Here is an 11,781-nt window from a genome sequence, read left to right as displayed (position 1 = left end):
GTCACTTGTGTCAGGGGCGTCTGTAGTGGCCCGAGCACGCTGCCAGCGAAAACGGGCTCCTGAGCTCTCTTTTCAGCCGCCACGGCCTTCTGCCGGAGCTTGGGGCGGAGGGGCAGCTCCGTTTTCACTGGCAGAGGGTGGCAGGAGGCCGTGGCGGCTGAAAACAGCCTGGGAGGGCTGCACACCGCCCTCCCGAGCTCCCGTTTTCACTGGCAGAGGCACCGCGGGCCAGTCCTTTGCTGTTTCTAGGGCGGCCCCACAAGCCAGATCTAAGCACCCTGCAGGCTGAATCCGGCCCCTGGCCTTGAGTTTGATTCCCCTGCTCTAGACAATTGGGCTTTTCCAAAGAAACTTTTTTCTTTTGGGGAAAAAATAATGCTTCTAGGGCTATAAAATAACAAACATGCATAACATTTCTCTCTGTAAATACAATCGCGGTAGGGATATTGGATGGAACACCCTGTGCCTGTGCTATTAATCTACACTGCGACCTAACAGGAATATTTTACTGGGGTTTTTTTCCAAACCGCAATTGCATTCGATACACTAATATTGAGTAAATCACAACAGGCCAAAGTCTGTTTCATGAACTATGATGGCTGGAGTCTCGGCGGGTGGGATGGGGGGGGGGCATCAGCCAAAGCAAATCGGGACTTTGTGGTACCAGGGTCAGCTCGGAGGGCTGCTGGGGTTTTGCTATCCCTTCGGTAAGCGCATTCCTAGTTTTTTTGGAAGTCGTCTTCAGGCAGGAAGTGGCTTGTGGTGTGCAGACGTGGTGCAGAATAAATTGCATCTGTAACCCACAAGCTGCGTTCCAGATTTGCCTCTGGAAGAAAACTTGAGCCCACAGCTGGATGGCAGAAGGGAAGCCCTGGGTTTTGCAGTCAAGAGCCAGATTGGTCTACTGGTGATAGAACTAAACTAGAAACCAGGAGATGTGAGTTCTAGTCCCACTTTAGACAGTGATGGATTTCAATTTTTTTTACTATCGGTTCTGTGGGTATGGCTTGGTGGGCATGGCAGGGGAAGGTTACTGTAAAATCTCCATTCCCACCCCACTCCAGGGGAAGGATACTGTAAAATCTCCATTCCCTCCCCAATCCAGGGAAAGGATACTACAAAATCCCCATTCCCTCCCGATCATCTGGGACTTGGGAGGCAGAGAATAGATGGGGCGGGGCCAATCAGAATTTTTACTCCCAGTTCTCCAAACTATTCAAAATTTCCACTACTGGTTCTCCAGAACTGGTCAGAACCTGCTGAAACCCACCTCTGGTGAGGGGTCCTTAGTGCTCTCTGAGCTTGGTTTGTTTTCTTGCAGGCGTTTCATTACACAAACTAGGTAATAGCAGCAAGGATCGCCCTATTTCAACCCTGAATGTTCTCTCTTACGAGTTTCATGCGTATTATCAATCAATCAAACCAATATATGGGGTTGCTACAAAGAAGAGGGAAAGCACCTGAAGGCAGGATGAGAAGCAGTGAGTGGAAACTAATCAAGGAGAGAAGCAACCTAGAACTAAGGAGAAATTTCCTGACGGAGAACAATTCATCAGTGGAACAACTTGCCTCCAAAATTTGTGAATGTTCCAACACTGGAAGTTTTTAAGATGTTGGATAACCATTTGTCTGAAGTGGTGTAGGGTTTCCTGCCTGAGCAGGGGGTTGGATTAGAACAGTGGGTCTCAATCTTCCTAATGCCGCGACCCTTTAATACAGTTCCTCATGTTGTGATGACCCCCAACCATAAAGTTATTCCATTGACCATTGAAAATATGTGTTTTCCGATGGTCTTAGGCGACCCCTATGAAAGGGTTGTTCGACCCCCAAAGGGGTCCCGACCCACAGGTTGAGAACCACTGGACTAGAAGATCTCCAAAGTCCCTTTCAACCCTTATTCTATTGTAATCAATCAATCCATCCATCAATCAAGGAACCAGGATTCCTTGACCAGGACAGGCTGAGCAAGTTTTGGGAAGGGCGCCAGGACATAAAACCTAGAGTTGGAAGGGATCTGGGGAGGACTTCTAGTCCAACCCCCTCTGCCCGCGCAGGAGATCCTGAGATGGGGGCTGGCTTGGCTGCGCGCCCTTAGCTCCCCAAGCTCTCACCGTCCAGCCGAGAGAGGGCGCGGCCGCAGCGGGCAGGGGGAAGCGGTTGCCTCGCCCTCACCTGCCGCCAGGTGGAAGCAGCCGCGGGACGGAGGCCGGAGTTGATCTCCTGGAGGCTTCCCCTCCCTCCCACCCACCCACCCTCGGCGATCCGGGACGGGACGGGGCGGGGCCGGCGAGGCCAACACGCAGACAACCAGGCTCGGGCGCACTCGGTGCTGCCGGCTTGGCTGTAAGCGGAGCGCTGGCTGGAACGCCGAAGGCTGCCTGCTCCTTGCAACCTTGCGACGTGGAGGCGGACGGACGGGGGGTCCCGGCACTGCCGCCTCCCCCAGCTTGCAGCTCCCCCCGCCCCAGTCCCGGCGTCCCCCCTTTGGAGGTCAACCCGCGCGCCCTGCAGCTCCCCTCTTTCCGCCTCTCCACCCCGCCGGACTCGGCCATGGACGGCAGAGAGGACGGCCGCGCAGCTTTCGTCGAAGCCCGCCGGTGGGTCGAGGTAAGACGCCGGTGGGAAGGAACCAAGGAGGCGCGCAGCCTGAAAGCGCAGCAACGGGGCTCCGGGAGGGTCTTAGGAGCTTCCTACCTACCCCCGCGGCTGTCGGGGTGGGGTGGGGTGGGGTGGGGTGGAGATGCTGACCTCGGCTTGGCGCTTTCCCCACCGCCTCCGTCGTTTTGCTGCCTCCAGCCTCGGAGCAACCTCCGAGTAAGCTCTGCGCAAGCAGTTCAGGATGGGGAAGGACGACGGAGGGGGTCCTGGGGGGAAAGCCGTCTCTTTGGGCGCCCTCTGGGGTGGGGTTGGGGGTGGAAGGAAGCCCACTGGTGCCTCTTTCCCTTTGGGGGGGGGTCCCTTGTTGAAAAGAGGAGTGAGCAGTGAGCTGCCCTCCCTCCTGGAAAAAGTCTCTTGTAGCACACAAGGCTACCCCCAAACTTTTGACTCGGGTCTGGGGGTACCCTAGTGAAACCCTGAAGACTCCCCCTCCACCCTTCTCAGAGATCAGGCAATGGTGAACAGAGATCCTTCTTTGTAGCCAGCAGTATCTTGTCACCCTTGTGATGGATGCCACAAAGCTTATAAAATACCGAGGATGCTTAGGGGGTGGGGGTGGGGTGGCATTTATGTGCCTCCAGAGCATTTGCCCCAGAAAGGCTCAACTTTTCTCTCCTGAGCAATAAAGAGCCGGAGGGAAGGGAAAGGATATGGGGCAGGGTCCATAGTAGCTGCCTTGAGGTTGTCTCAGCATGCAGGTCTTTTAAGTCCCTGCTCCGAAATCTACCCAACAAGGCTCATTTATTTATTTATTTAGAAGATTTATTCCGCCGCTCGCTTGCTCGCTCTTGGTGTCTCCGAGTGACTTACCAACAGTAAAAGTTTGTTAAAAAAAAAATAAAGTTTGTAAAAAAACAATAGAAGTTGTGAATGCTCCAACACTGGAAGTTTTTAAAGAAGAGATTAGATAACGATTTGTCTGAAGTGGTGTAGGGTTTCCTGCCTGAACAGGGGGTTGGACTAGAAGACCTCCAAGGTCCCTTCCAACTCCGTTATTCTAATTTCTAAAAAAAAAAAGCTCAATACCAGTAGTCCTCGTCTTACGACCTCAATGAGCCCCGAAATTTCGGTTGTTAAGTGAGATGCGTGTGAAGTGACTGCTTGGCCAACGTTGTACCACCTTTCTTGCCTCTGTTGTTAAGCGAAACACTGCAGGGGTTAAAATAGTAACGCAGCTGTGAAGTGAATCTGGCTTCTCTGTTGACTTTGCCTGTATCTGAATTTACGGATCACGTCGCCCTGGGGCTGCTGCAACAGTTCTATGAAAACCGGTCAATGCTGCAGTTGATTTGTTAAGTGGGTTTTGTCCCGTTTTGCGACCTTTCTTGCCACCATCGCTAAGTGAATTACTGTGGTTGTTCAGTTAGTTGCACGGTTGTTAAATGAATCGGGCTTCCCCCATTGACTTTGCTTGTCAGAAAGTCGCAAAAGGGGTTCCTGTGACTGCCCCCCCCCCCCAGGGACACAGCAAGGGTCATAACTATGAACCGCTGGCCAAGCTGGTTTTGAATTTTGATCACGTGACTCTGGGGAATGCTGCAATGGTCCTAAGTGTGAAAAACGGTCGTAATTCCCTTTTTTCAGGGCCGTTGTAACTTCTCATCCAAGAAGCTTCTTCAGCTCTGATTGGATGGTGGGGAATGGAAGGATTTATCCTCCTTGCAGACAGCTGGCTGTTGGCATCCTTTTAGAGGGTCGTGGAGGCCACTTGGAGGTTTGTTTTGTGTCCTCAAGATCACCTGAATAGTGCAAATGGTTCCTGTAGTCTGCCATTTTTCCTCTGGAAATCCATTCCTATTCCCACACCATTCCAAAGATGTCCACCCAAATTGTATAGCTAAAAGTCTGTATAGATTGTCAGTCCATTCAGGTCATGGTTGTCCCAAAGGTGCTTTTTCAGGACTTTTTTGTTTTTTTTCTTTTGAAGACGTTTTGCTTCTCATCCAAGAAGCTTCTTCAGCTCTGACAGGATAGTTGGGGAATGGAGAGAACAGGAGATGCCCAACATTCCTTGCCTCCCTACTCTAGTGGGTAGGGTGGATGCATCTGGAAGCGACACTGTCTCAGATAACCCTACCCCAACAGGTTGTCCTGTTGATGTGATGGACCTGTAATTGATGCTTGATAGAGAACCTTTGGGAATCAGGAAGAGTCCTCAAAACCACCTGATTAACAAGTTCCGTTTGAGAGAAGGAAATGTAACAGTGAAAGAGTTACTAATGTTGGGAAAGATTGAGGGCAAAAGAAGAACGGGACGACGGAGAATGAGGTGGCTGGATGGAGTCACTGAAGCAGTAGGCATGAGCTTAAATGGACTGCAGAGGATGGTAGAGGACAGGAAGGCCTGGAAGAACGTTGTCCATGGGGTCACGATGGGCCGGACACGACTTCCCAACTAACAACAACAAAAAACAGAGTTGGAAGGAACCTTGGAGGTAATCTAGTCCAACCCCCTCCTCCTGCAGGAGACCTGTACTAGGGATTTGAACTGGCGAACTGCTGACCTTCCTGATCGACAAGCTCAGTGTCTTAGTCACTGAGCCACCAATCAGGTTAATTTCATCACAGGCCTGGTGGTCATTGGCTTGCTTTGAAGCAATTTCTCATCTCGTCCCGCTAAGCCCTGAACAAGATTATCGCAAACTTTGGAAGCTACAGGGTGCAGTTTTCTGACAAAAAAAATAATAGATCTGAAGATATTTTCTCTAGGGTTTTTTTTCTGGTTTTTTTTTGTGTGTGTGTGTGTGTTTGAGAAGTGGATCTTCTGGAATTTTAAGTACAGCTCTTGTCCCTTAGCCTGTTTTGGCAAGCCGAGCTCTCGACAAATAAAGTTTGTATTTATGGTCTCTGGCTGGGAAGCGCAGATCCAGGCTTCCTACGTTGCTGCCGCCGCCACAGGTGTGCTGGGAACCAGACTGCACCATTAAATTCCAATCACGGCCAGTATTTCCAAGAGGAAATGGCAGCTTCCTGGAGAATGTTTTGGCCTGAGGTGAAAACTTTCCTTGACAAGGGAAGGCATTTCCCAAGGCTGCGGAGAGGGGAAATCCCATCCTTCTGCTCTTAAACTGCGTCTGGATTCCTGAGAGAAGCTTGTTGGGGCCAACTTTTCTTAAATGGCTCTCTTGTAATCTAAGATCTGTTGGGACTGCAACTAACAGAATGTGGGAAACTGGACTGAATCAGAATCAGAATAGATCTGGAAGGGACCTTGGAGGTCTTTTAGTCCAACTCCTTGCTCAAACAGGAGACCCTGGGCCAGGGCTCTGCAACCTTAAACATTCAAAAGAGCCATTTGGACCCCACAGAAAAGAAAACACCGGGAGCCACAAAACCTGGATGGGCGTGGCCAACTCAACGTCACTCACTTCCACCAGTCACATGACTCCCCCAGCCACACCTACCCAGCCAGTCATTAGGGCAGAGAACCGGTTGTTAAAAAATACCGGGAACCACAAAACCTTTTGGACATCTCTCTCTCCCTCCCTCCCCCGTCCCTCTCTCCCGCTCTTCCCACCTCTCTCTCTGTATCTCTCTATGTCTCTCTCTCTCCCCGTCTCTCTGTACCTCTCTGCCCCGGCCATTTCTCCATCATCCGCTGTCGCCCTTACCTTCTCAGGCCAGGCGAGGAGTGACTGGGTGGGGAGGGCAAGGGGCAGGGCCAGTCAATGGTGGGATCACCTGACAGGGAACCACAACAGGGGCCCCAAAGAGCCACATATGGCTCCGGAGCCACAGGTTGCCGATATCTGCCCTGGGCTTATTCCATTTCAGACAAATAGCTCTCCAAACTTTTCTTAAAAGTCTCCAGTGATGGAGCACCCACAACTTCTGAAGGCAAGCTCTTCAACTGGTTAATTGTCCTCACTGTTAGGGATTTTCTCCTTAGATCTAGGTTGCTTCTCTCCTTGATTAGTTTCCATCCATTGTTTCTTGTTTTGCCTTCAGAAGCTTTGGAAAATTGGTTGAACCCCTCTTCTTTGCGGCAGCCCCTCAAATATTGGAAGAGCCTAAACGAAATCTGAACATGTTAAGCAGCCACAACTTCTGAAGGCAAGCTGTTTTGCTGGTTAATTTTTCTCACTGTTAGGAATCAGAATAGAGCTGGAAGGGACATTGGAGGTCTTCTAGATCTAGTCCAACCCTTTGCTTAAGCAGGAGACCCTATTCCATTTCAGACAAGTGGCTGTCCAGTCTCTTCCTAAAAGCTTCCAGTGATGGAGCATTCACAACTTCTGAAGGCAAAAACTGTTTCACTGGTTAATTGTCCTCACTGTTAGGAAGTTTCTCCTTAATTCCAGGTTGCTTCTCTTCCTTGATTAGATTCCATCCATTGTTTCTTGTCTTGCTTTCTGGTCCTTTGGAAAATAAATTGACCCCCTCTTCTTTGTGGCAACCCCTCAAATACTGGAATACTGCTATCATCTCATACCTGGTCCTGCTTTTCTCTAGACTAACCATACTCAAATCCTGCACCCGTTCTTCATATATTTTAGTCTCCAGACCTTTTATCTCTCTACATGGGGCTCCCCTTGAGGAGCACCCGGAGGCTCCAACTGGCGCAGAGTGCGGCTGCGCGGGTGGTTATGGGAGCAACATGGCGCTCCCGTGTGACACCTCTCCTGCGCAAGCTGCACTGGCTCCTGGTGGTCTTCCAGGTGCGCTTCAAGGTTTTGGTCACCACCTTTAGAGCTCTCCATGGCTTAGGACCTGGTTATTTACAGGACTGCCTACTACCACCAATAGCCTCCCACCGGCCGGTACGCTCTCATAGAGGGGCTCCTCCGGCTGCCGTCAGCTAAACAATGTCGACTGGCAGCCCCCAGGGGGAGAGCCTTCTCTGTGGGGGCACCCACTATCTGGAATGAGCTCCCCCCAGAGATACGGAGGATCCCGGATCTACGCGCTTTCCGCCGTGCTCTTAAGATTCTCCTATTCCAGCAAGCCGGCCTGGCCTAATTTTCTCCCGTTTTAAAATTCTTTTAAATCGAAATTTTAATCTGTTTTAAATTATTGGGTTTTTTTAATTGCCTCGGGCTAAATTATTTAATCTGGTTTTAATTATGTCTTTCAACTTTTGTATCTATGTATTTTATTTTGTGCCTGTTTACCGCCCTAAGTCCTTCGGGAGTAGGGTGGTATATAAATCTAATAAAACAAACAAACAAACAATCATCTTAGAGATTGGGAGAAAACTGAGCCAGAACTTCTCAAAGGGATAGCAGGGATGCTTGTCTTCCAAGCAAGTGGCACAGAATATAGTTTCTCACAGTCACGTCAGACTGGCACTTTGTGAGTCTAGCAGTTAAAGTTACTGAAACTTAACAGTTGTCGTCAGAAATCAGCCAGTAATGAAAATCAGCTCTTCTTTCTGAGAGCAGCTAATTGGATGTCTCAGTATAAAACTCTTTCCTTGTTTTTCTGCTGATACAAACTTCTCTTCAATTTAAAGGATTGATTTATCCATCAGGGCTAATGCCGCTTAATAGGCTTATTCTCGTTAAATCTTTTCCCATCTTATAGAAGTCACCAGACTGACTGCTGTGCCTTACGCCACGTTCTGCGATTTTCTCCTTAAAGGAGAATATTTGCAGCTCGGGGTTGAAACGAAGGGTCCCTGGGGCTCTCTGAGCTTGATGGTTTTCCTACAGACATTTCTTTAACCAAACTAGGTAACATCATCAGTGCTTAGCTAGTTTGGGTAATGAAACGCCTGCAGGAAAGCAATCAAGCTTAGAGAGCACCAAGGACCCTACAGTTCTGAGATAATGAACTCTTTTTTTAAAAGGAAAAGGCCTTCGTCCTGGGACTTTCTCGGTGCATTGGAGCTTTTGGAGAAAGTGACTTAGGATGGCAGTGGGAATGCCCAAGAAAAAGGGATCTAGATGAAGGAAGCAAATGAAAAATAGAAATACTGATCATCATCGTCATCTTCTTTTAACGACCCCATAATCCCTTGCGGAGTGGAGTCTGGGCAACTGAATGGAGCTAGCAGAGTGTTTTAATGACCAGATTACCTTTCCTGTTGCCAATGCAGAGTTTTGTTCAGCAGATATATTCTCATCGTGCCCAGAGCGAGAAATATCTGCCTCTACCTAGGATCGAACTCACAGCCTCCTGATTGTGAGGCGATTGTGTCCACCTCTAGGCCACCGCATCACTCCAAACATAAGAGATACTGATGCTAAGAAGGAAACCAGGCTTGGACAGGCTCGTCCTCCCCTGGAAAACCTGGCTTGTAGGCAGAAAGAATCCCTTGATTTTGATTTGCTATGTATGGATGGGAGCTGGACTGAGACCTGCCCTTTGGACAATTGTGCCTCATGTACTAGCCATCACCTGGTTGATGGTTGAACTTGACAGAGGTTTTATTTATTTATTTATTTATTTTTGAATTTGTATACCGCCATTCTCCCTAAGGACTCAGGGCGGTGTACAGCCACATAAAATATACATAGAGTACAAATATTAAAATACCATTAAAAGATATATATAAATTTGGTCCCATAATTAAAAATAGTAACAAACCATTTAAAACATTTAAAAAGTGTTAGGCCAGCCCGGCTTGCTGGAAAAAGAAAGTTTTAAGGGCACGCCGGAAGGCACCGAGGTCTTGGATTCTCCTTATCTCTGGGGACAGCTGATTCCAGAGGGTAGGTGCCCCCACAGAGAAGGCCCTCCCCCTGGGGGTCACCAGCCTGCATTGTTTGGCTGATGGCACCCCGAGGAGGCCCTCTCTATGGGAGCGCACGGGTCGATGGGAGGCCGTCGGTGGCAGCAGGCGGTCTCGAAGATAACTAGGTCCTATGCCATGGAGCGCTTTAAAAGTGATAACCAACACCTTGAAGCGCACCCAGAAGACCACTGGGAGCCAGTGCAGCTCACGCAGAAGTGGTGTTATATGGGAGCGCCAGGTAGCTCCCATGACTACCTGCACGGCCGCATTCTGGACCAGTTGGAGCCTCCGGGTGCCCTTCAAGGGGAGCCCCATGTAGAGAGCGTTGCAGTAGTCCAGGCGAGAGGTGACGAGGGCATGAGTGACTGTGCACAGAGCATCCCGATCAAGAAAGGGCCGCAACTGGCGGATCAGGCGAACCTGACAAAAAGTCCCCCTGGCAACAGCCGTCAGATGTTCCTCCAAGGACAGCTGCATATCCAGGAGGACTCCCAGATTGCGAGCCCTCTCCAAAGGGGCCAGAGACTCGCTCCCAATAGTCAGTGATGGAATCAACTGACTATATCGGGATGCCGGGAACCACAGCCACTCAGTCTTGGAAGGGTTGAGCTTGAGCCTGTTTCTCCCCATCCAGATCCGCACAGCCTCCAGGCATCGGGAAATCACTTCAAGGGCATCATTGGGGTGGCCTGCCCCTTTCCTATATCGCTCCTTAAGATTTCCTGGGAGTTTTGTCTTCGGGACTCTAATTGAAAAAAAAGTGTCCAGAAGCTGAATGTAATGCAAAACTCAACTGCAAAGCAAGGGGCAGATATCTTACTTTGAAAAGTTGGCTCTGGGTGCCAGTTACTTAGCATTTAATTGCTCTGAGCCACGGTGGCGCAGTGGTTAGAATGCAGTGTTGCAGGTCGATTCTGCCCACTGCCAGGAGTTCGATCCTGACGGGCTCAAGGTTGACTCAGCTTTCCATCCTTCCGAGGTCAGTAAAATGAGGATCCAGATTGTTGGGGGCAATATGTTGGAAGGATGGAAGGCTGAGTCAACCTTGAGCCGGTCAGGGTCGAATTCCTGGCTGCGGCCAGAGTTAGCTTGCAATACTGCATTCTAACCACTGCCCCACCACAGTTAAGAAGTTGGACACCTAAACGCTCCTGGGCACTATCATTGCACAGATCAAAACATTAGAGACAGAGAGACAATTTGTTAAGATTAAAGGGTATTGATTAAATAATAGTGAAAATACAAAGCTATTTGGAATGGGCCGTGGTGGCTCGGTAGTTAGAATGCAGTGTTGCATGTCAACTCTGCCCACTGCCAGGAGTTCGATCCTGACCGGCTCAAGGTCGATTCAGCCTTCCATCTTTCCGAGGTGGGCAAAATGAGGACCCAGATTGTCGGGGGCAATACGCTGACTCTGTAAACTGCTTAGAGAGGGGCTGTAAAGCACTGTGAAGGGATATATAAGTCTAAGTGCTATTGCTATTGATGTTGGTCTTGGTTTTCTACATGGTTTACAAATTGGCTCCCTGAAAGAGGGGTTACCTGGTTAGGAATCGGTCTAGCTCTTCAAAAGATCTCCCAACCTCCAGCAGAACCCTGACTTTATGGGGGGTGGTAGAAGCCCATGGCAGAGACTGTTGCATCTGTCAAACACTCCTTAATCAACAGCGAGAACATCTGTGAGAAGATCTCTCCCCCCCCCAGACTTTTTCCCTAGTGGAAAGATTGCAGTGCCTATTTTACTGGCCGCTTTAATCTTCTGTTTCAAACTTTACATTCCGTAAGTAGAAAGCAAAAAACGAAGCAACAGAGTGAATAGCACTAAAGATGCCTGTATGTGCTGAAGCCACAATTATTTTTTACACAGCCTCTGCTTTAAATTGTCTGCCTCGCAGCGGCCACATTTCCAATGTTTATTGTAATCCTTTCAACCCAGAGCAGTTTGTGTAAGTTGATAGCCTTGATACTTAAAGAAAATGTATTTTAAGACTAGAATCTAAACCATGAGTCGTCTTGATGGATAACACATTCTGGAAATGGGCCTCTAAAATGATCCCTCTTTTCCACCGCCTATAATGCAGACAAGGGATGGCAGCGCCATTTGAAATAGGAAAAGTGAAACCATAAGCATGTGAGTTTAAAGAAAAAGAAGCGGAGAGAATTCCCATTGTGGAGCTGAGAGTAGGAAACACATTTTTGACTCTAAACAGTGCAATGTTTAGAGGTAATGGCAAGAGTTGATTGTAGGAGTAATTACAATATAGAATAGAATAGAGTAGGGTAGGGTAGGGTAGGGTAGGGTAGGGAGTAGAGTAGAGTAGAGTAGAACAGAACAGAACAGAACAGAACAGAACAGAACAGAACAGAACAGAACAGAACAGAACATGGATGTCTTCTAGTCCAGCCCCCTTCTCAAGCAGGAGAACCTATACCAGGGATGGCTAACC

General features: G+C 49.1%; 1 protein-coding gene across 24 annotated transcripts in view; it reads left to right on the top strand.

The window, feature by feature from the left end:
- The first annotated feature begins 1,868 nt into the window (after positions 1 to 1,868).
- The window catches only part of LMO7 (LIM domain 7), a 169,857-nt gene continuing 159,944 nt past the window's right edge, over positions 1,869 to 11,781 (top strand). For 12 of the 24 annotated variants that reach the window (XM_087895538.1, XM_087895532.1, XM_087895539.1 and 9 more), the window contains exon 1: positions 4,243 to 4,372. In XM_087895538.1, the coding sequence (XP_087751664.1) occupies positions 4,289 to 4,372 (84 nt within the window). In that variant the 5' untranslated portion in view covers positions 4,243 to 4,288. Of the gene's footprint in view, positions 2,608 to 4,242; positions 4,373 to 11,781 lie in introns of those variants that run through there. The other 12 variants (XM_087895542.1, XM_087895540.1, XM_087895534.1 and 9 more) reach the window with 2 other exon arrangements.

Source organism: Pantherophis guttatus, chromosome 5 (genome assembly GCF_059756535.1).
Source record: "Pantherophis guttatus breed Tessera chromosome 5, ASM5975653v1, whole genome shotgun sequence".
NCBI classification, from domain to species: Eukaryota; Metazoa; Chordata; class Lepidosauria; order Squamata; family Colubridae; genus Pantherophis; species Pantherophis guttatus.
This window is presented reverse-complemented; position numbering and strand designations above follow the sequence as displayed.